This window comes from Saccopteryx bilineata, chromosome 6 (genome assembly GCF_036850765.1).
Source record: "Saccopteryx bilineata isolate mSacBil1 chromosome 6, mSacBil1_pri_phased_curated, whole genome shotgun sequence".
Lineage (NCBI taxonomy): Eukaryota > Metazoa > Chordata > Mammalia > Chiroptera > Emballonuridae > Saccopteryx > Saccopteryx bilineata.
In genome coordinates, this window is record NC_089495.1 from 192486160 (window position 1) to 192508284 (window position 22125).

The following is a 22125-nucleotide window of genomic DNA, read 5'->3' on the forward strand; positions in this document are numbered from 1 at the left end:
TGGGGCCTGTGCTTTTGGGCTTTTGAGTGGCTGCGAATCTCTTTTTAACATGGGTCCGATTCTCTTAAATTTCAAAGCTAAAAAAAAAAAAAAAAAAAGCTAGTGTCATTTTCATTTTTTTTTTTCCTTAAAGGTGTGGGAGGTGCTGAACCCCTTCTGGCCATGAACCATTATAAAATCCCCAACATATACTGAAAATACTGAAACTGCTTTGAAAATTTGGAATTTCTGATACCTCCAGTGGGCCGAGAGACGTGGTGGGTGAAGAATGGAGACAGCAGTGGTGGAAGGCAGGAACGCAAGGAGGCAGCTGGGGCTGTGTGCCCGTGTGCTACGGCTTGTCCCACGTGGCCAGCTGCTGCCTTGGGGCGGCGGGGCCTGCCAAGCCCTGGCTCAGTTGGGAAACCAGCAGGTCCATGCCCTGGACACCTCAGTGCTTGGTTTGGGGTTTTATTTTTTTGTTCATATTTTTTGCTGTGTGAAAGAAGAAACAAAGCAGAAAGCATGACCCCTTCTCAGACTGGCTCACTCGAACACTTTGGGACAAATCCTGGACGCCCATGCCGGAGAGAGGCCTTAGAACAGCTGGCCCAGAGCTGAAAGCACCAGAGAAAAATCAGACGCTTCCTACTCAGCGCAAGCTAACCTTTCTAGCGTGCTATGGCCCACCACCTCCCGTGGTACCACCCATCACCACTGCTTTCTCTTCCAAAAGAGACACATATTCTTAGTTTCATTATTTTCTTTTGATTGAAATGACACTATATAAATTTTGAGTTTCTCAATTGTATCTAGTTACATAGCACAGTTTAGAAACTTTTCTGAGACTGACTTTATCAGTAATCTAACCGGCAAAGATTAAATTCATGAGTATGTGCTTATACATTATTTTATTGGACTAACCCAGGATCATTTCAGTGATGCAAATTGTGTGCCCTCTGGTTTAGCTGAAACAGCCCTTGGACTTCTCAAAAACTTTGATGAAGTCTCCCACAGTTGTATAAATTGGACAATTTGAGAATTTTAAACTTTAAACAATCATTTGGCTTCTTTTCTATTTCATTTTTGTTAATGCAACAGTACCTAAATGAACTGGTTTTTGTTTGAAAAGTTATTAAAATTGTGTGTATAGACATATGGCTCTTGAGGGCACATAGCTTTCACTACACTACAGGGTGTGAACTCCATGTAGTACATGTAAACTGCAGATCGGTTTTCCCGAGTGCTTCACACTGTTAATTACATCTCCATGTAGGGCTGAAAGGAATGACCTATGTTGATCTCTAAAATTGTGTTGCTTTTGATGTTGTGTTACTGTGCACAGAAGTGTGTGCGCTAAGGTCTTGCACATGGTCCAGACGGAAAGCACGGTAGCTTTGCAAGTACTGCTTCGATTCATTGTTTATGCTGGAATTTTTTCTCCCCATGGAATGTAAGTAAAACGTAGTGTTTGTCACCAATAAATGGTAATACTAAATTTTTTTTGTTAATTTATTCTCAGATGCCACTACTGCTAGGTTGGGTCCCGTCCCCCCCCAACCTGTTCCCAATCCTTTTTTTTTTTAAGGAAAAAAAACTTTGTAATGCTTGTGATTCTATTTGGGAAAAATTCTGAATATCTGAAGTAACTTTATATCAACCATTGATCAATAAACAGCTACTAATGAGTATTTTGGTCCTGTTGAGCAGTAACTAAAGAAGTCAGGGAAGATGTGAGTGAGGGCACAGAAGCATGGCGTGGGGGGCACCAAGGGGAGGGAGATGCCTCTCATTGAACCTGACCTTGTTAGCGGAAGAAATGACCTGGAGGTGACCTCTGACACCAAGACAGTCTCTTCACTTCCTCCTGTGTGCTCACACTCAGAGGAGTAAAGGTGAGGCATTGCTTTCTGGACTGGCTGAGGAGGGGGTTGGGGGGTTTCTCTCTTAATTTCAGAAATGCTCGGAAAAGCTGTTCCCTATACAACCAGCCTTTGGATTGGACTGCCACAAGGAAAGCTTTCAGAGTATGGGGAGATGCTGGGGGCAGTGGGGACTCAACACTGCAGGCACAGAAGCAGTGATGGGAAACTACATTTCCCTTCCCCAGTCCTAGACTCAGCCATTTCTTCAGGGAGCACTGTCTGCTTTAGTGACAGATAGCTATAGAAGCCAAGATCTGGTTGCTCAGAGCATTCATGCTTCTGAGGTGGTTCTGGGCCCTCTGAGCAGACAGGAAGTATGTCTATTAATGTACACACATGTATTTATATAAGTTTAAATAAAGCCATGCATTTATACTGATTCCTCCAGCAACTCCAGGTTCCCCACAACCTTCCTGTTCTGTTCTTAGTACTTTCTCCAACATGGAGACTAGCCAGTCTCCCAGCCTTGCCAACCACCTCCTCCCCTTGCCATCTACCGTGCCTGCCCTGTGTTCTTAGGTGCCTGTGAAGGGTGCATTGCCTCGCCTCTCAGTATGCATACTGGTGACAGAACACTTAGAAGTAACTCAGAACTACTAGTGGCTGTTTGCACTTGGCCCTCATTGACAGCACTCCAGCAGAAAGTTGCTTTGGAAAGATGTCCAGATGGGACACTCTTGAATGTTCTGATTGTAAACTTTCAAACCAGCCTTGCCTGTGAACAGGCCCTGTCACTGCCATCTGCTAAGGGCTCACTCATTCTGCAGTACCTTTTACCTGTCTCCATGGGCTTTGAAAGAGCTCTCTGGGAATGGAGAGTTTGCACTACATTTTATTCCAATGTGATCTCTCTTTAAGAGTTGCAAGAAACTTTGCGCCCCGTCTAGGTACTTCTGTCCATGGGACTATGTATGCAGTCCTGGTTTTTAGAATGTAGGCAGGCCCTGGCCGGTTGGCTCAGTGGTAGAGCGTCGGCCTGGCGTGCGGGGGACCCGGGTTCGATTCCCGGCCAGGGCACATAGGAGAAGCGCCCATTTGCTTCTCCACGCCCCCCCCTCCTTCCTCTCTCTCTCTCTTCCCCTCCCACAGCCAAGGCTCCATTGGAGCAAAGATGGCCCGGGCGCTGGGGATGGCTCCTTGGCCTCTGCCCCAGGCACTAGAGTGGCTCTGGTGGCCACAGAGCGACGTCCTGGAGGGGCAGAGCGTCGCCCCCTGGTGGGCGTGCCGGGTGGATCCTGGTCGGGCGCATGTGAGTCTGCCTGACTGTCTCTCCCCATTTCCAGCTTCAGAAAAATACAAAAAAAAAAAAAAAAAAAAAAAAAAAAAGAATGTAGGCAGAAAAGCAGACAGGAAGGCACCTAAGAGGTAGGTCTAAAATTAAAGGCTCTGAGTCAGCCACAGTAAGACTTGGTCTTAAGATTTGTAGAGCATTGACCCTCGAAGGCAGAGGCTCCTTGTGGTCCTTAAAATAGACAAGCTTGGGATGCTATCCCCTCATAGTGGTGTGCTGACATTGTCGTTCCTCTTAGCGCAGGGAGATGTTAATGAGTGAAGACAATTTCCCTCCAGCTGGGTTTTTTGTTTTTTAAAGTCTTAGATCTGTCACTTCTGATTCTAGGTTTTTTTCCACAGCTCGCTGAGCTAATATGTGTGGCTTTGCAGGACAAATGGCCAGTGACATATGCCTTGGCCTGGATTCCAAGGTCTGTTGAGGCAGTGATTTTTTAATTTAAAAGTAAACCGTGCAAGTTTTGGAAGTGTGCCTTGCACATGCAATGGTGTATTGAACACAAAGCTGGGCTGTGAGGTGTGCTCTGAGCACCTGGAGCTTGGCAGGGTGCAGGCAGGATCTGTCTGCCAGCTCCTCCCCAGCTGCAGCAACCTTCAGCCTTTAGGAATGTCCCTGTTTCCTTAGGCTACAGTAGAAGCAGCAATTGCGGGGTGGGGTGGGTGTCGTCTTCTCTGACCTTTGACATTGCTGAGATTGGATGAATTAGTGGGCAGTTGCTTCTACTTTGGAGTAAGGCTCTGTCAGAATCCTAGTGTCACTTCAGACTTCAAAAATATCTGCCCTGTTAATCATGTATTTGTGCTTGATGTCCCAGAGGTCCCTTTGTTTTTCTTTTCCTGTTGTTCCGACTGGGTGTTTTCTGCCGCCTTGTCTTCCAGATTGCTGACTTGGTCCTCTGCTTGATTCCCTCTAATGTATTCATTTCTGACTGGTTCTTGTTTTTTGATTTCTCTTTGCTTTCACCAAGCTCACCTCTTTTACCCTTAAGTTCGTTGAGCATCCATATTGCTGTGTTGACTTTGTTCTATTCTTTCATTTGGGACATGCTTCATCTCATTGTAGCTGACTTCATATGTTCATTTCTGTGTTTGGTAGATCTGCTACATCTCCCAGTCTTGATAGAATGGCCTATGTAGCAGATGTCTTGTGAGGCTCAGAGCCACCAGTATCCCTGGCCACCTGAGCCTGGTGCTTCAGTGGCCTTGTGTGCACCATCCTGTTGCAGTTGAGCCTTGATTGCTGTTTTCTTGTTAGTGGTAGGGCTGACCCTCCAGCTGATTAGCTGGGAGTTGGCCCTTCTGCCACATGGAGGTGATCCCATGGGACAGAACTTGCTTTAGTGGTCTGTCAGCCAACTCCAACCTTTGGGTGTGTTGTTTGTGGAGGTGGTCTGAAGCTAGCCACCAGGTGTGTTAGATCTGAAGTGTCTTAAGAGGAGCTCCAGTGTAGGCCAAGATCAGCTGTCTGTGCCTGGTTTGGGACTGTGTGGTGGTGGGAGCTATAAAGTGATCTGTAGTTGGTCACCCTGCTGCTGGGCTTGGAGGCTCCTGGGAGAGGCTATGCTACAAACCGAGGCTGGCTGCCACTCTTCTAAGACTTGGTGCCACCTAATGCGAGTTACCCTGCAAGTTGAGACTGGCTGCCCTGTGCCAGGCTTGGGACTGCTTAGCTAGAGGTTTAGGGTACATGAAGCTAGCTGCTCCTTGTTTGGGGTTTGTGGCCTTTTGAGAGATTTCAGTAAATTCCACAGCACCCATGGAGGAAGAGTGGAAAAGTTGCTGGGAATGACTTGGGCACATGGGTTGGGTGGGGTGCCAGGGAGACACAGGTGATGTGAATTAGAGATTAGTGTTAGTTTAATGGAGAGCTCAGATTGGTGCTGCCTTTGCTTTGGTCCCTGGGAGGAGCTGTCCTGACCCTCTAGCCTTTTCCCTGAAGCTAGTCAATTCAGTTCCTCCTCTTAGGCCCCTGGAGCTTTCTGAGTTGCTGTCCCAGGCTGAGGGGACTGGTGTGGGGCTGGCAACCCTCACTCCTCTGGGGGGACTCCATCCACAGCCAAAAGACTCTCCCTGATTCTTCATCATCACACATGAGGGTGGGGCCTTCCCATTCTGGGTCTCTGTCCCTCCTACCAACCAGCCTTGTCCTTATTTCCTATTTATCACCATAGTAAGAGGACTTGTTCATCTAGTCTTGTGGTGGTTCTAGAATTAGTTGTAATTTGGATGTGGTCATGGGAAGAGGCAAGCAGTGTGCATACCTACTTCACCATTTGACTGTTAAGTCCTCCTCAGAAAAGTTTTGAAGCTTCACTAACTGGCTAGGGTGCTCGGCAGGCACCATCTCAGGGACTCCTTCCCTCATTCTAGCCTGAGATCTGTAGTCAAAACAGAGCTTGCTCTCTGTAGGGTTGGCTCCAGCTTCACTTTGGAGCTCAGGAGCGGCTCTCCAGCCATCCTAGGATTCTAGGCGGCTGTCTGGGGAGTGGCAGGACCTGGTGGGTGCTGAGCTCCCTTCTCCCCTGTGGCCCCAATTGGAGACAAGTCATGTCTGTCTTCTCAGTTCCTGGGAGCAGCATTTCCCCTGCATACGCAGAAGGGTTGACTTAACTGCAAGAACATGGATGTTTTCCTGTGCAAGGTAAATAAACCGCTTCTCTCATTTTGTTTCCCACCTTGACCTATAGAATTGTGGCTTTATTTCATGTGGACAGTGCTTATTTCATGTTCACATTGCCAAGTTTTTTTCTCACATCCAGTTTATAAGGGAGGGAAGCCATAAATAGGTCAACGAATTCATACAGTTTAGGGCTGCTTTTTTCCATCACTTCACACAGGAGTTTTTAACCTTTTGAGTAGTGAGTTTTTTTTCATACTCGTTGACCTCCCAGAGTGAGTTCTTTTTTCTTCAAAAAATGAAATTAGGCCTGGCCAGTTTGCTCAGTGGTAGAGCGTCGGCCTGCCGTGCGGGAGTCCCGGGTTCAATTACCGGCCAGGGCACACAAGAGAAGCGACCATTTGCTTCTCCACCCCCCCCCCTTTCCTCTCTGTCTCTCTTTTCCCCTCCCGCAGCCGAGGCTCCATTGGAGCAAAAAGATGGCCTGGGCGCTGGGGATGGCTCCTTGGTCTCTGCTCCAGGTGCTAGAATGGCTCTGGTCGCGACAGAGCAACGCCCCGGATGAGCAGAGCATCGCCCCCTGGTGGGCGTGCCAGGTGGATCCCGGTTGGGCGCATGTGGGAGTCTGTCTGACTGCCTCCCCGTTTCCAGCTTCAGAAAAATTAAAAAAAATAAAATAAAAATGAAATTAGTTCCAGTTATACTTTTATTAACTTAAAATCATGTTTGATAACCAATTTATGGAACAAGAAGAACATATATTTGCCTTTTTGTAATGTTGCCTTACATATTTTTAAAATAATTTTTTTTTTTTGGATGGTCAGGAGGCACAATGACGTATGTGGAACGTCCATACTACTCAAAGGGTTAAACAACTGCTTTACCACCTATCACGTAGCAACCCCAAAGAAGGGTATTAATGTTCCTTTGTAAAAAGATAAGTAATCTGAGTGAATTACTTAGAAATAAGGATTTTAGGGAGACTAGGAGGGGGATAAAAGTCTTCATTATGAAAGTACTCGAGCACCATTAAGTTTAGGGCTTTTTATATTGCTGAGTACAGATACAATACTATGAAATGTGTGCATCTTGGCAAGTCACACAAATGATTCTTTACTTACATTGCCAAATGAAAAGCATCAGAAAACAGACAAAAATACAGAGGACAAGAAAAAGACAAATTGACATCAACCTCAAAACAAGGATTTAGTAACAAAAGTCTCCACAGTGTCCGTCAAAATTTTTAAATTATCCAAACAGTATAAACGCGCAACTCAAATCAGTGTCATATACTGAATTATTAATACTTTTCCCTTGAAGATACAAACTGGAAAAGTCATGTTTATGATCACACAAACCACCTAATTTGCTCAGGATTCAGAGTAAAAGCAAAGCAACATTTAATATTTTTTACAAGATGGAAGTTGTAACAAGTTCAAAAGGAAAACTTGCTTTGTTTTTACACAGCTGTGCTCTGAAGTCTACCAGCTTTCCTCAGAAACCATCCTGGGCTTTAGTAGCCAAATCACAGTTCAAAGCAGTGTCACGCTGGCCGCCTGAAGGTACCCTTGGAGATACTGGAGCGCTTCTGCATTGAGGCTAGTGCTCACCATTGATGGAACCTACAAGAGTCGGGAAACACACAAACTGGCTGTTGGTGATCCTCCCATACTAGCACATAAGCCATCTCTTCAGGAGAGCCACCACAGCTCTGGGAAGGGCAGTCCCCCACCTATGACTGTTAAAGGCATTCCCAAGTAATTCAACTACTTTTATGTCTTCAAAAATTAATAGGTCAGCCTGACCAGGCAGTGCAGTGGACAGAGCGTCGGACTGGGATGCGGAAGGACCCACGTTCGAGACCCGGAGGTCGCCAGCTTGAGCGCGGGCTCATCTGGTTTGAGCAAAGCTCACCAGCTTGGACCCAAGGTCGCTGGCTCGAGCAAGGGGTTACTCGGTCTGCTGAAGCCCCACGGTCAAGGCACATATGAGAGAGCAATCAATGAACAACTAAGGTGTCGCAACAAAAAACTAATGATTGATGCTTCTCATCTCTCTCCGTTCCTGTCTGGCTGTCCCTATCTATCCCTCTCTCTGACTCTGTCTCTGTAAAAAAAAAAATGTGGATACATAAGGAATTACTCTTGTTCACTGCAATAGAGGCAATGTGATTATAGTGTTTTTAAAAAGTTCTTATGGGTTAGTGATAATGAAATACATATGGGTGAAATGACATGCTAAGGCTTGCTCTAAAATTCCCCAGCAAAGAAAAGAAAGGAACACTTAAAACATTGGCAGAATATAGTAATTATTGAAGGTTGGTACGTGAGGGTATGTTGTACTGTTCCTATATATTTTTGAAGTTTTCCGTAATAAAACAATGAAAAATATAAATTTCTCTTAAGACTCTGTAAAAGGTGATGGTTAATGGGACAATACAGCCACTATTAGGTTTATTCTATGTTCTATTATTTAATTTAAATATGCTACAGTTACATAAAATCAATAAATGCTGGCATTTTAATAGAATTATTTCAATCTGGGTAATACATTTCTAGTCAAAGGGCTTTATCTCTGATTTACTTTTTTTTTTTGAGAGAGGGATAGATAGGGACAGACAGGAAGAGATAGGAAGGAGGAGAGATGAGAAGCATCAATTCATAGTTGTGGCATCTTAGTTGTTCATTGATTGCTTTCTCATATGTGCCTTGACCGGGGGGCTACAGCACAGCCAGTGACCCCTTGCTCAAGCCAGTGACCTTGTGGTCTTGTCTATGATCCCTCAGTGTCCTGGGCTGACAATCTCTGATTTATTTCTAAAATCATTCGCTTGAAATATTTTTGTGGCCCATCATTTTAAAGAAAAATAAGCCTTAACTGTAACTCACTGGGATGTTGTTTGATTATACTGATGACGAAAGGTACCAGAACTACTACTGCCCTCTCAACTTCCTAGAAACGTCTCCATCAATCACAACGTTCCTTGACCACAAAGGTACTTACCCTTCCTGGACAGGCAGTGGACAATTTGTGAAGTGACTGTGCCAGGTGAATCTTGGGGTTGGCCACCATCTGACCTACAGGATCATGCTCTTTTTTCCCAGCAAATGCCAACTGTGAGAAGGCAGTCTGGTATCCTGGTGTGTCTTCTATGTCAATAAAATGTTCTTCATCAGGAATGGAATCATCTTCAGGTAATTCAAAAAGGCCAATCAGAGACTGCAGTAAAGGAGTCCTGGATTGGAAGAAAGCAACATAAAAGGTTAGTACTTTGAAGTTTTATTTTATTTTTTAGTACATTGAAGTTTTAAAGAATGAACAGCAATTCCTTAGAAACACGAATTATAGACCCACAGTCTCAAGAGTAATAAAGGACCATTGAACTCAAGAAGGACATCAGTGCTTATGCCTATCCAGAAACCATTTTTCAATTCTTTTGGCAGCCACAGCACCCTAATTTCTCTTGAAAATGACTCCTTCTTCTGAGCTCTCAGCCGGCTGTGTGACCCAGGCCTGGCTAGTTAGAAGGCTGTGTGCCTCAAGGCTAATGAAGGAAGTTCGATGCTATAAGGTAGAAGAAATAAGCCTCAAGATGTCACATCACTTTATGGAAGGGCTGTCTGAAACCATAAGAAAAGGAGAGGCAAGAGGTCAGCTTAGGTCTGCTGGACATTGAGCACAGCATGTAAGATCTTGTCTTGGCCTGTTCAGTTTCTCTTAAAACTGAAGCCAGCCCTGGCCAGTTGGCTCAGCGGTAGAGCGTCGGCCTGGCGTGCGGGGGACCCGGGTTCGATTCCCGGCCAGGGCACATAGGAGAAGCGCCCATTTGCTTCTCCACCCCACCCCCTCCTTCCTCTCTGTCTCTCTCTTCCCCTCCCGCAGCCAAGGCTCCATTGGAGCAAAGATGGCCCGGGCGCTGGGGATGGCTCCTTGGCCTCTGCCCCAGGCGCTAGAGTGGCTCTGGTAGTGGCAGAGCGACGCCCCGGAGGGGCAGAGCATCGCCCCTGGTGGGCAGAGCATCGCCCCTGGTGGGCGTGCCGGGTGGATCCCGGTCGGGCGCATGCGGGAATCTGTCTGACTGTCTCTCCCCGTTTCCAGCTTCAGAAAAATACAAAAAAAAAAAAAAACCAACAAAAAAACTGAAGCCAGTTTACTTGAGCACTTACCATAAAACAGTTTTAAAGAGAACAGGGACTTTTACCAGACTTTCAAGGGACCTATGATTGCTTCCCCTGTCCCCCTCCCCCAATAAAAAGTATTAAGAGTCAGGAAACAAGATCATCTTAAGCCCAGGACGATCCACTTGATGGTTGCTAGTGGAGAAGCTGAAATCACAACTCCATTCTCCTGGCCCTCTAGCGAGTAAGCTTGGTTGATTTTGTAGCCATAGGAGGATGTATTAATTTCCAAGAACTTTAGAATGGGTACTTGCCATAGCTTGGTATACTCAGTGTCCATCATAGGGGGACATTCTGTTAATAATTTGGTTATGCCCACTGCACAAATCTTTTTCTCTACATTTCCAGATACTTTTTGAATTTCGGGAATAATGATTTTTTCCAAAACCATTCCAAACATTCTGTTAACCAAGACAAAATAAACTCAGTCAATATTAAATTAGACTACTACTATAATTAAAGTTAAATGCTTATTAGATGTTAATTTATGCTAAATGACTCCTTTTATGAATATAGAAAATACAAAATAACAAGGCTGCACTGAATGTAAGATATTTAGATACGACAAACATCAAACCTGGACCCTATCACATTTTGTGAATACTAAAGCCTATGCTCAATCTTTACATTTTTCAGTCTTGTTATTTAAAAAAATAACTCAAGAAACTCAGAAGAAAAAAGAATCACCCACCACCCACCAATAATTAGTTGTAACATTTTTGGATTATAAACTTCCCGACCTTCTACACCGCCATAACCTATAAACTATGTAAATGTTAATGGTTATAGGAAAAAAAAATTCTGTGTTGTTGTGAACAAGTTTTTCATGATTCTAAATGATGCAAATGTCTCAGTTTTTACATTAATAAGTCCTTGGACGTGGGTATCAGAGAATGGACATTTAATGCTCTATAGATCATTCCAACTTGGGCACACCTAGCAGTGTGTCAGCTGCTGGCTTCCTCACAGTCTCTACTGCTAGAAAGCCTGTTTGCTGGCACTGCTGCTCTTCTGGTTCATTTCTTACATTTTATTCAATCTGGAATTTTTTCCCTTTCACTACAGATAAACATGAGTTGTTTTTTTTTCTCCATCCTCATTTCCTTCTAGTTTTCCTTTCTCTATTAATGGGGAATGCCACCTAACTACATTCTTTGCATATACACTGAGCAGTTTTATTGATCCAAACTTCTCTCATTTGAAAAATCACACTGTTAACAAAGGCAGACTCCTGAAAACACCACCAACCATCTAACATCACAAAGAACACTGGCTGTGGAGAGTGCCAGAGTGGGGAGTAACAGGGGGTTAAGGAAACGTTTACAGGGATTTCCTTCTTTATGATGCAACACCCCAAGAATATTTTGAAAGCCACAAAGATACTATCACTGCACCAAGAACTATGAAATCATCTATAAAACAGAGACGTTGATTTAAAAAAAAATTCTAATTTTTGCTTTTAAAAATAAAATAGCCTGGCCTGTGGTGGTCCAGTGGATAAGCATCAACCTGGAATGATGAGGCTGCCCATTACAAACCTTGGGCTTGCCTGGTCAAAGGACATATGACAATCAGTGACAACTAACGTGAAGCAACTATGAGTTGATACTTCTTGCCCCACTCCTCCCACCCCGTAAAAATCTTAAAAAAGAAAAAAGTAAATAATAAAAACAAACTTACTTTGGTTGTATACCATCAAATATTTCTTGTAATGCCAGTGCGCCATATTTTATGCAATACAAATTAATAAAGACTAAGAAACCTGTTGAAAGGAGATGCAGATTAACAACAGAGGTCTCACTGCACAAAACAAATTATTTAAAATCTGCCAGATGAAATACCTGTCATCATTAAAAAAACAAACACCTAATGACTAACTTTAGCATCAAATGCCTTTTAATACAATTTTAACTTAAGAATTTCTACCTTTACAGTACAAAGTCTACATGCAGTCTCTGATTTATATTTCTATTAAAAATATTTTGGTATCACCTGACCGGGTGGTGGCGCAGTGGATAGAGCGTCAGACTGAGATGCGGAAGACCCAGGTTCGAGACCCCGAGGTCACCAGCTTGAGCGTGGGCTCGTCTGGTTTGAGCAAAAGCTCACCAGCTTGGACCCAAGGTCGCTGGCTTGAGCAAGGGGTTACTCGGTCTGCTGAAGGCCCGCGGTCAAGGCACGTATGAGAAAGCAATCAATGAACAATTAAGGTGTCGCAATGCGCAATGAAAAACTAATGATTGATGCTTCTCATCTCTCTCCGTTCCTGTCTGTCTGTCCCTGTCTATCCCTCTGACTCTCTCTGTCTCTGTTAAAAAAAAATTTGGTATGTAAACTTAAAAACTAATCTTTGGAACACAATATATTTGAAACTGGTTTGGTGTCTGAGGAATACAAACATCTTCCAAGTATTTTTTTCTAGGTAACCATAACACCTTAAGGATTTTAGCTACTTTCCTTTATTATTTCTGCAGGAACATCCAAATGATTTTACTTACTCTTGATGAACTTTGTTGTTTTGGAATTTTGAAGTCTTTGGAAAAGTAGAATGAAGATTTGCTTCCTGTATTGGTCAACTGACTCACTAAAGAATTGAATAAAGGGAAAAATAAAAATTCAACATTTTTCTGAGTACCTAAGAGAACCCCTGACTAATGTACAAGCTGAGATACTCATACTCACGGAGGCATGTGCTCGATTATACTGTTCAGAAGATAAAAACCTTGGTGGTCATTTGCTTTGGATGCAATGAGCTTTTGGAAAACACCTAATAAACCAGGCTACAACAGAAAAGATCAAATAATCAGGTTAAAGAGGCAAAGATTAATTATTTCAAAAGTTAAACAGTCAATATCTTGAAAAGAGTATATGCTGTAATAATCTAATTAGCATTTCTACTTTAGTTCTTATTTCTGATGTGTACAGAAAAATAATCCCACCGTCACAAGCCCTTATTGGGTTCTTATTTTCTACCATGGAGATAAAACTAAAGGATATACATTACTATAGCCTACTAATTACTTCTCCTTATAGTTACATCAAAATAAATTGACTCACGATTTTGTCAGCTGCAGCACTTGCTATTGTGTTTGAACCACGTTCTAGGAACGCTTGGAGAAGCCTCACTAGAGCTGGGATGTTTCCTGTTCTTTCCCAGAGCACTGGCTGAAGGAGATGAGGAAATAAGGCCATATAGGAAGATGGGATATCATTTTTGTGTGTTTCCAGAAGCAAAGACATCACTTGAAAGACATATGGAATAAACTCTGTTGAGGAAAGTATAAACAGCTGTTAGCTACTAAATCAATGGCTCTGACACAAAAGGTTTGCATCTGTTAGGAAGACTGCATTTTATAACCACTTTAATAATTTTATTTGATTAGGAAGAAAACGCCCTTTAACTTACCTTGTACATCATTTTGTAAAATTTCAGTAAACACCAGAAACAAAGCCTCTTCAAAATTTACAACAGCAGCGGGGTTGGCTTTGCAAGTTATTCTTATTGATAAACATATTGCTTCAAACATGTAGTGATTAAAGTGAGGTTTGCTTGGGTTCTGAAATTTTTAAAAAAGGTTTATTACTCTAATTATCCAAGTGACTATATTAAATGTCATTTAGAATAAAACAACTCTTTCTAAAATACATTAAAAGAGATGCCATCTTTTAAAAAATCAGTATTAAGAAAAAGCACCAATTATGATAAAAAGCCAACATATATTAAAAAAAAATTTTTTTTTTAATGAGCAAAAAGTCTACTAAAAATGTTTCCCAGTCACAGGGAGCTGACAATACAAGCCTTACCTGCCCGTTCTGTAGGAACTTGTCTTCAACCCATACACTCCCACAGCCATCACTGTTAATAGTGGTACAAGAAACGAGCAGGGACACTAAGTCCTGGCTCTGTCACTAGCCTTGCATGGGACCTACAGACAAACCTGAACCTCTGTGGGCTTTGCTGTCTGTCTCAACAGTGATAATCCTTTTCCTGGAAGGAAGCTACTACACGAAGCTGATGAACTCAGGAGATGAGCGTGTAAGGGGCAGGGGAATAGGGACACATGATGGGTGGGACCCTGCTTCTCCTCACCATTCCCCAAGGCCCAAAGCAGTCGCAGACCCTTACCCAGACCTCGGTGGAAAATAATTACTGTTCTCCAAAATCCCTCTAATACTTCCTATGAATTATTTCCTTTCCACAGAGTTATTAGAAATAAGACCCAAAAGGAATTTTGTCAGCCTTAAACTGATTTTATTTTCTAAAACTCAGAATATTTAAATAGTCTTTTGTGTTCATAGACTACTTTTGGTACAAAGCCTACTTTCCTAATATCATTTCAGAAGGTCTCTACTTTCTCAACTTTCTTTAATGAACTTGTTACTTTTTTAATGAGAATAAAAACATTTTTAAGTTTCTAAGCCTACACTGAAAGGTGAGTGCTGCCATCTCTCCAATCTAATGTTAGCCCCACACTTTCAGACACGTCCATCAACTGTTGGGTCAAGAACAATTAAGACCTTTCCCTGAGTCTGACTTATTGCCAGGGAACCCTGACGCTCAGTTTAAAGCCTAAGTTAAAGCAACTGTACTTTCAGAAATGGTTGTTACCTTACTAACAGCTAATAGCTTCTGTGTAAGCTGAGTGATGAGAGTAGGGATGTAAGGGATTATGGCTTCTTGAAGGAGGGAAAAACTTCTCATGATAGCTGTAAAATACAAAAACAACAGAAACAAGTAGTTTAAACTTCAGACCAAATCAGTAATTATGGGGGGGGGGGAAGCCCACTGATTCATCAACTGAAAACTTAAGACCATTAACCCCCAGATAGCTCTCTACATTTAAAATCTAAATTTCCCTTCCTTTTAAAATTAGGCCTGGGACTGTCAAACAAAAGTTAGCTGGGAAATACCAAGTATTTCTAGAGGGCATGAGGCTTAAAGAATTTAAAAAGGACAATACAAAAATAATGAAGTGATTAAGGGACAAAGAGGAGAGGAAGCAGTAGGAAACCTGATTGCAGCCTACCAGAAACGGAAAGAGGGCCCATCTGCCCTAAAAAGAAATTAGGAGCCTAAGAATAATCCAAAAATACATATATAAAGCTATGGAGGGTTCATACTGCAAAAATATTGTTCATTAAAAGATGCCTAAAAACATTTGGCATGAAAGATAATATATTTTGCACAAACAGAATAGGCTTTTATTAAGAAAAGCACCTACAATATGCCAGAAATAGGATAGAAAGATACCTTCCTTGCCTCCTAAACTTTGCAACATCTCCTCTACCTGAGCCAAAGCCTCACTCTCCAACCAGCTATCTGCTACCTATCCCTCACTTCATCTTAGACACCACTTCCTAGAGCAAGCCTGTCCATGAGCTAGGTAAAGAGTAACCGGTTAGAGGATGGATCTATACCCCACCTCTGGGCTGACACACAAGACTTTCATTCACTCAAATAGTATTTACTGAGAAGGCATTACATCCTGGGTGCTCTCGCATACCCTGAGAACACAGCAACAATAACCAAGACCAGTTACGGCCTCACAGAAATGCACATTTAACAATCATTACACATTGCTGTTGGAAGAAATATAGTGCTGAAAACACATATAAACACATGTACACACGTGCACACCCCCCTCAGGGGTCCTGACCCAGGACAGAGGCATCGATTTCTTTGAAAAGTATTTCCAATGAATCAACACTGTGCCACTGCTCAGTTTCTTAAAATGCAACAGTGAGTAAGGCTGACTGCTGCTGGTCAGAGCTCCTACCAAGACACTCTCCTAATGCAGCACCTGGCAGGTGGTTCCAGTTGCCTGTGTCCTTGGCAGTATGTCTATGAAGGCAGGATCTCTGTGGGGTCGATCAAGTGCACCCAGGTTTCACACTAAGACCTTGCATAACGTGCCATCACTCAATGTTGTCTGAGCTAACCTTTGCCCTCAAAAAAGTCAATCTAGGAAAGGAAACAAGGAGTTTGCTTCTTTTTCTTTTAATAAGAGTTCTCAATCAAATTAGGGTAAAAAAAATTTCCTGAAAACACTATTAATAGTAAATAAAACCATATTCTTCATTTTAAAATATCTAAACCTACTTCTTGGCTAATAGTATACAACTCAGTGTTTACCCTTATAATCAGAGATTAGAGACTTACAGGCTGTGTACACCAGGGAAACGGCCTACCTTTCATAATATATTCATTTTCTGAAGAGCCAGGAAGTGTGAGAGCTTTGAAAAGGTTTGTTAGAAGAATCTCAACAAACGGTGCGATTTCTGCAGCTGTAAAGCTATAGATGAAAAAACAACTTTCAGTCACTACCAATCTTGAACTTGTCACTTTGACAAGTTCTAAATCACACTTGGCAACTACTAAATCACACTTCTTGGCATAAAAGTGAGCCATTTCCCACCACTGACAACCAGTAGACAGCTTAGGAAACTAACTTTTTACATGAGCTTATGTTAAATTTCTAAGAAGGCACATCTGAGACCAATCACAATTAAACCAAAACCCAAACAAACCCAACATCATCTAAAGCTGTGAAAGTCATCCCTGGTTCATATCACCATTAAGAACAGAACTCAGACTCTCAGGGGGCTCATTCACTGTCACTTGTGCTTCCTGGAGGTGGGCAGGTTCAGAACTGTCTTCTGCATAAATTCTAGTCCTGAAGACAAATACTGGCTTGACTCACCTCAATGAATGTCCTTTTAACCCTTAATTGGCCTCAAGTTCTTGAAGAAAAGAACCTAGAATTGTTTTCCATCTCTTACCCAAAGTTCAGTTTCAAGAAATAACACTGTTGAAGAATGGCCTGAAAGACATGTAGATCATCCATTCCTCTACATTTTATCCTGGATCAGGCCAAAAAAGCTACTATCTTGGACCTTAGAAAATTCTTTTCACTCAGTTGTGTCACATTTCAGCACTGAGTAAAAGCCAGCCAGGTGAAAATAATGCCTATTGCGGCTTCTGCACGTACTCCCTCCACAAAGGCCCACCCTGAGATGCCTTTTCAGTAACTTTTACCTTCCTAAACTATTGCACAGAATCTCAACACATTCCCATTTATTAAATTCACCCCAGTTCTCTTCCTTTGCTCCAATTTCCTCTACTTATATAATGTATGTATTTTGGCATGCTGCCTTAAATCCTTTCAGACTGAGACTATAAATAAAAAGTACTTATTTTTCTAACTACTAATAAAATTATAAATACATTGAGATATCCCTGACCAGTACAGAACACCTCACCCCAAGCTGAAAAAATATAAACTGCTTAGAATCCAATACTTACAGCGTGGTATGGTTAGGCCCCCTCATAGTGAACAGCCTCTCAAGAGCATGTGCTGCATAAGTATGAACAACAATACTTTCAGCTTGAAGATAATTAATCAAGAGAGGAATAGAGACTAAAAGATGCTCTTTTGGTACCTGAAAAATACAATAATATACATGCTCTAATTCAACGAGGCTATCTTTGAGTACAAGACAACTGGAAAAGAGCTTGCTCATTCTAAAAAGTGTTCTTTCAGCTATTACAAATGGGAAATGTTATGGCTGAGAAATCAAAACCTCTACCCTACCTCAATGGGCCAGTTCACACTCACTTTTCCAATTCTTTCTCTAAGCATCAAAACTATGATTAGGCTAAAATCTTGCTACTACAGAGTATCAGGCAAAGCAGATTTCATTAATTTTTTTTAATTTTTATTAATTTTAATCGATTTCATTAATTTTAATAACTATTTTTTGTTGAAGAATTGAGCACCTGAAACCTATATAATTGTTAAGAAGTGTTACCCCAATAAAATTCAATTAAAAAATTTTAAAAAGCCTGGACTATGATGGCGCAGTGGTGAGAGCATTGACTTAGAACGCTGAGGTCGCCGGTTTGAAACCCTGGGCTTGCCTGGTCAAGGCACATATGACAAGCGATGAATGAAGGTGAAGCAACTTTGTGTTGATACTTCTTGCCCCGCCCCCTCTGTAAAATCAATAAACAAATAACAATAGAACCCTACACTTTTCATAGCAGGCATTTCTTGGGAAAGTCATTCAAGCCTTGTGTCTCATTTCCTCTTCTAAAAACGGGAGGAAGGCCTGGCCTTTGGTAGTGCAGTGGATAGAGCATCAACCTGGAATGCTGAGGTCACTGGTTCACAACCCTGGGCTTGCCCGGAAAAGGCACATATGACAAGCAACCAATGAACAGCTAGAGTAAAGCAACTACTTCTCATCCCCACCCCCTTCTCTCTATAAAATCAATAAATAAAACCTTAAAGGGGGGGGGGCAGGGAGACAAAAATAATCCTAATCTTCTTCAAAAGCCTCTAAAACTTTAAACCATCCATTTGTCTTTAAAATAGAACAGCATCACATGGTTGCATGTAACCTTGGTAAATACTTGCCAAAGACACAAAAAAATTATAAATCAAACTAAAGAACCAACCAACAGTAAATAAACTATGGCATATTCTTGTGGTGGAACACTACACAGCTATTAAAAATGAACTACAACATTTCTACTAAATGAGTAACTCTCTAAAACAATGTTATGCACGCAACAAACAAGATGTGTAGACCAATGCCTATAGCATGGCATAAGTTATATAAAGAGGATGGGCAGAAAGTGCCCCGGGAGCCACTATGTATGTACATTGTAATTATGGCATGGAGTTAAGATGTGGTGATGAGGTTTCATTTTACAGGGTGGGGCAAATTCAGGTTTATAGCTGTGAGTACACGAAACAGTTTATTCTTATTTACTTTAATTATTGTATTATTTTCCATACAAATAACTGTAAACCTACCTCTGCCCCACCTGTATTTTCTATCACCTCACACCTGTTAGAACAGCTATTATCAAAAGGACAAGAAATATGTTGTTCAAGGGTCAATTTACATACATATGTGTACACACACACATATGACTGGTTTGAGCCCCAGTCAGGGCATGTGTGAAAATCAATAGGTGCACAACTAAGTGGAACAATGAGTTGATGCCTCTCTCTCTCTCTCTCTCTCCCTCTTCCTCTCGAAAACAAACAAAAAAAACAAAACTAGATCAATGTTTTGTTAGTTATAAAAGCATCTTGCACTTAAAAGTAGCATGAAATAAAGAAATAATTTCTACTATTTTTTTTTTTTTCCCCTGAAGCTGGAAACGGGGAGAGACAGTCAGACAGACTCCCGCATGCGCCCGACCGGGATCCACCCGGCACGCCCACCAGGGGCGACGCTCTGCCCACCAGGGGGCAATGCTCTGCCCCTCTGGGGCATCACTCTGCCGCGACCAGAGCCACTCCAGCGCCTGGGGCAGAGGCCAAGGAGCCATCCCCAGCGCCCGGGCCATCTTTGCTCCAATGGAGCCTTGGCTGCGGGAGGGGAAGAGAGAGACAGAGAGGAAGGAGGGGGTGGGGGTGGAGAAGCAAATGGACACTTCTCCTATGTGCCCTGGCCGGGAATCGAACCCAGGTCCCCCACACGCCAGGCCGACGCTCTACCGCTGAGCCAACCGGCCAGGAATAATAATTTCTACTATTAAAACAGTAAGACTACATGTTTTCTAAAACTTAAGGCCAATAATCAGAAATATGGCAAAAGTATGACTGAATAGTTCACAGAAAATAAAACCACCCATTAAATGGAAAGTTTTGCAATCAAAATGAAAAATGCACTTTAAAACTGCAAGAAGATACCATTTCATATCTATGACACTGGCAACATACTCTACTGGGAAAACAGGCACTCAATTAATTTTTAAAGAAATGCAACAGAGGTGCTGGCTGGTTTGCTCAGTGGTAGAGTGTCGGCCTGGCGTGTAGGAGTCCTAGGTTCGATTCCCGGCCAGGGCACACAGGAGAGGCGCCCATCTGCTTCTCTGCCCCTCCCCCTCTCCTTCCTCTCTGTCTCTTTCTTCCCCTCCCGCAGCCAAGGCTCCACTAGAGCAAAGTTGGCCCCGGGCGCTGAGGATGGCTCTATGGCCTCTGCCTCAGGCACTAGAATGGCTCTGGTTGCAACAGAGCAACGTCCCAGATGGGCAGAGCATCACCCCCTGGTGGGCATGCCGGTGGATCCCGGTCGGGTGCATGCGGGAGTCTGTCTGACTGCCTCCCTGTTTCCAACTACAGAAAAATACAAAACAGCCTGACCAGGAGGTGGCACAGTGGATAGAGCGTTGGACTGGGATGCGGAAGGACCCAGGTTCGAGACCCCAAGGTCTCCAGGTTGAGCGCGAGCTCATCTGGCTTGAGCAAAAAGCTCACCAGCTTGGACCCAAGGTCGCTGGCTTCAGCAAGGGGTTACTCAGTCTGCTGAAGGTCCGCGGTCAAGGCACATATGAGAAAGCAATCAATGAACAACTAAGAAGTCGCAATGTGCAACGAAAAACTAATGACTGATGCTTCTCATCTCTCTCCGTTCCTGTCTGTCTGTCCCTATCTCTGCTTCTGTAAAAAAAAAAAAAAAAAAAAAAAAAAAGAAATGCAACAGGATGCAACCCCCCCATGGAGGCAAATTTAGCAAGATCTAGAAAAACTACACATGCATGCATTGACCCTCTAGGTAGCAATGCTACTTCTAGGAATTTATCACATATATACAAGACTATTAAAAGTATTATTTAAAATAATTCATACTGCCCTAGTTGAGTAGTTCCTTGAATGAAATGTTGTCTAAGGGCACTTAGGTAGCAGGTTCGATCCCAGGTCAGGGCACATAAGAGAAGCAGCCAGTGAGTGTACAACTAAGTGGAACTGAGTGGAGCAACAAGCTGATGTTCATTCTCTCCCCCCCAAATCGACAGAAAATTTAAAAAAATATAATAATTGGTACTATTTAAAATAGACAAAGGTAGAAAATAACCAGCATATTTATGTATGGGGAAGACTGGTTGAGTAAACCATGAGTGAGCCACCCTGTGGAGTACTACAGCTATTAAAAAAGATAGAATGAGGAAAATCTGTATTATAGAATGACATTCAGGATTTAAGTGGGGAAAAAAAACACGTGGAAAACAGTGGTTAATATACACTCTCCTGTGTAAAAGGAGAAATATAATGTCCATAGGAAAGGTATTGGGTTATATTTTCATAATTAAAAATGGAAACAACCCAAAACTTGGTTTAAAGAAATGGCAGAAGGAGGGAACAGGGATGAAAGCTACACCTTTCTGAATGCACCTTGCCTTCTATTGTCTGACTTCAGAGGCATGTAAAGTAACCCTTTTCGAGACCTCTGAAAATAAAAACACACAAGAAATGAACCTGTTTATCAAGTCTGTGGCAAAAATGCAAAGAATAATTTCAAGTTGCTTTAAATACAGAAACTTTTTTTGACTACACATACTCAATAGGATCACACTGTAAGGCTATAAAAATCACAAAAATATCAAACTGCACTCAGCATTATTACTTTAGTAATAGTATTGGTATTACTATTTCCCAGCTCGCCTGTGAAAAAAACCTAGAATCAATTACAATTCATGGTCTTTAAATAACATTTCCCACCTTCAAAAGGTGGCTAACAGGTTTGGAGCAGCAAATGTACAAATTGAACCTGGAATATTGTCATAAATGAAAAAAGCCATTAAAAGGCTACTAAGTTTATTATGTCAAGAGGGCACAGGAATCTGTGCATATAATGGGGCCCCCACTGGCCAAAGATGGAACAACTAGAGCATCAAAAATACCCTCATTTGTCATCTTTGGAGGTTGGAGTAGATGATGCTTCTCATTCCCCTGCCCTCTAAAATCAATAAAAATTTTTTTTAAAGATTTCATTTCTTTGTTTTAGAGAGATAAAGAGGGAAGAGAGAAAGGGGTGGGGAGGCAGGAAGCCTCAACACCTAGTTGTTGCTTTAGGGCAAGCCCGCAGCTTTGGAGCATCCCAGGTTGACCGCACCCACTGCACCACCACTGGGCTCGCAGTAGATAAAATAAATCAATGATGGAATATACCTCTCCACCTCAATCCACTGATCATTCCCCCCCTTTTATTGATTTTAGCCAGAGGAGGGGGAGAGGCACAGAGAGAGACAGCAATATCAATCCGTTCCTTTATGTGCCCTGACCAGGGAACTGAACCAGCACACTCTGCAGTTTGGGCCGAAGCTCTAACAAAAGGAGCT

General features: G+C 42.5%; 2 protein-coding genes across 14 annotated transcripts in view; one reads left to right on the plus strand and one right to left on the minus strand.

Moving 5' to 3' along the window:
• The window catches only part of STAU1 (staufen double-stranded RNA binding protein 1), a 61270-nt gene extending 59600 nt beyond the window's left edge, over positions 1 to 1670 (plus strand). For all 13 annotated transcript variants that reach the window (XM_066234182.1, XM_066234179.1, XM_066234180.1 and 10 more), the window contains one exon: positions 134 to 1670. Coding sequence is in view for 1 of the 13 variants with exons in the window: in XM_066234171.1 (XP_066090268.1) it covers positions 134 to 149 (16 nt within the window). In the remaining 12 variants the exon portion in view is untranslated. The remainder of the gene's footprint in view (positions 1 to 133) is intronic.
• Positions 1671 to 5586: 3916 nt separating this feature from the next.
• CSE1L (chromosome segregation 1 like) overlaps positions 5587 to 22125 on the minus strand; it is a 64739-nt gene continuing 48200 nt past the window's right edge. Inside the window, exons 15-25 of the mRNA XM_066235356.1 lie at positions 17293 to 17429; positions 16179 to 16282; positions 14599 to 14696; positions 13396 to 13546; positions 13047 to 13255; positions 12672 to 12769; positions 12488 to 12573; positions 11670 to 11751; positions 10244 to 10390; positions 8815 to 9046; positions 5587 to 7433 (exon numbers count right to left, since the gene is read on the minus strand). Coding sequence (XP_066091453.1) covers positions 7344 to 7433; positions 8815 to 9046; positions 10244 to 10390; positions 11670 to 11751; positions 12488 to 12573; positions 12672 to 12769; positions 13047 to 13255; positions 13396 to 13546; positions 14599 to 14696; positions 16179 to 16282; positions 17293 to 17429 — 1434 coding nt within the window. The 3' untranslated portion in view covers positions 5587 to 7343. The remainder of the gene's footprint in view (positions 7434 to 8814; positions 9047 to 10243; positions 10391 to 11669; positions 11752 to 12487; positions 12574 to 12671; positions 12770 to 13046; positions 13256 to 13395; positions 13547 to 14598; positions 14697 to 16178; positions 16283 to 17292; positions 17430 to 22125) is intronic.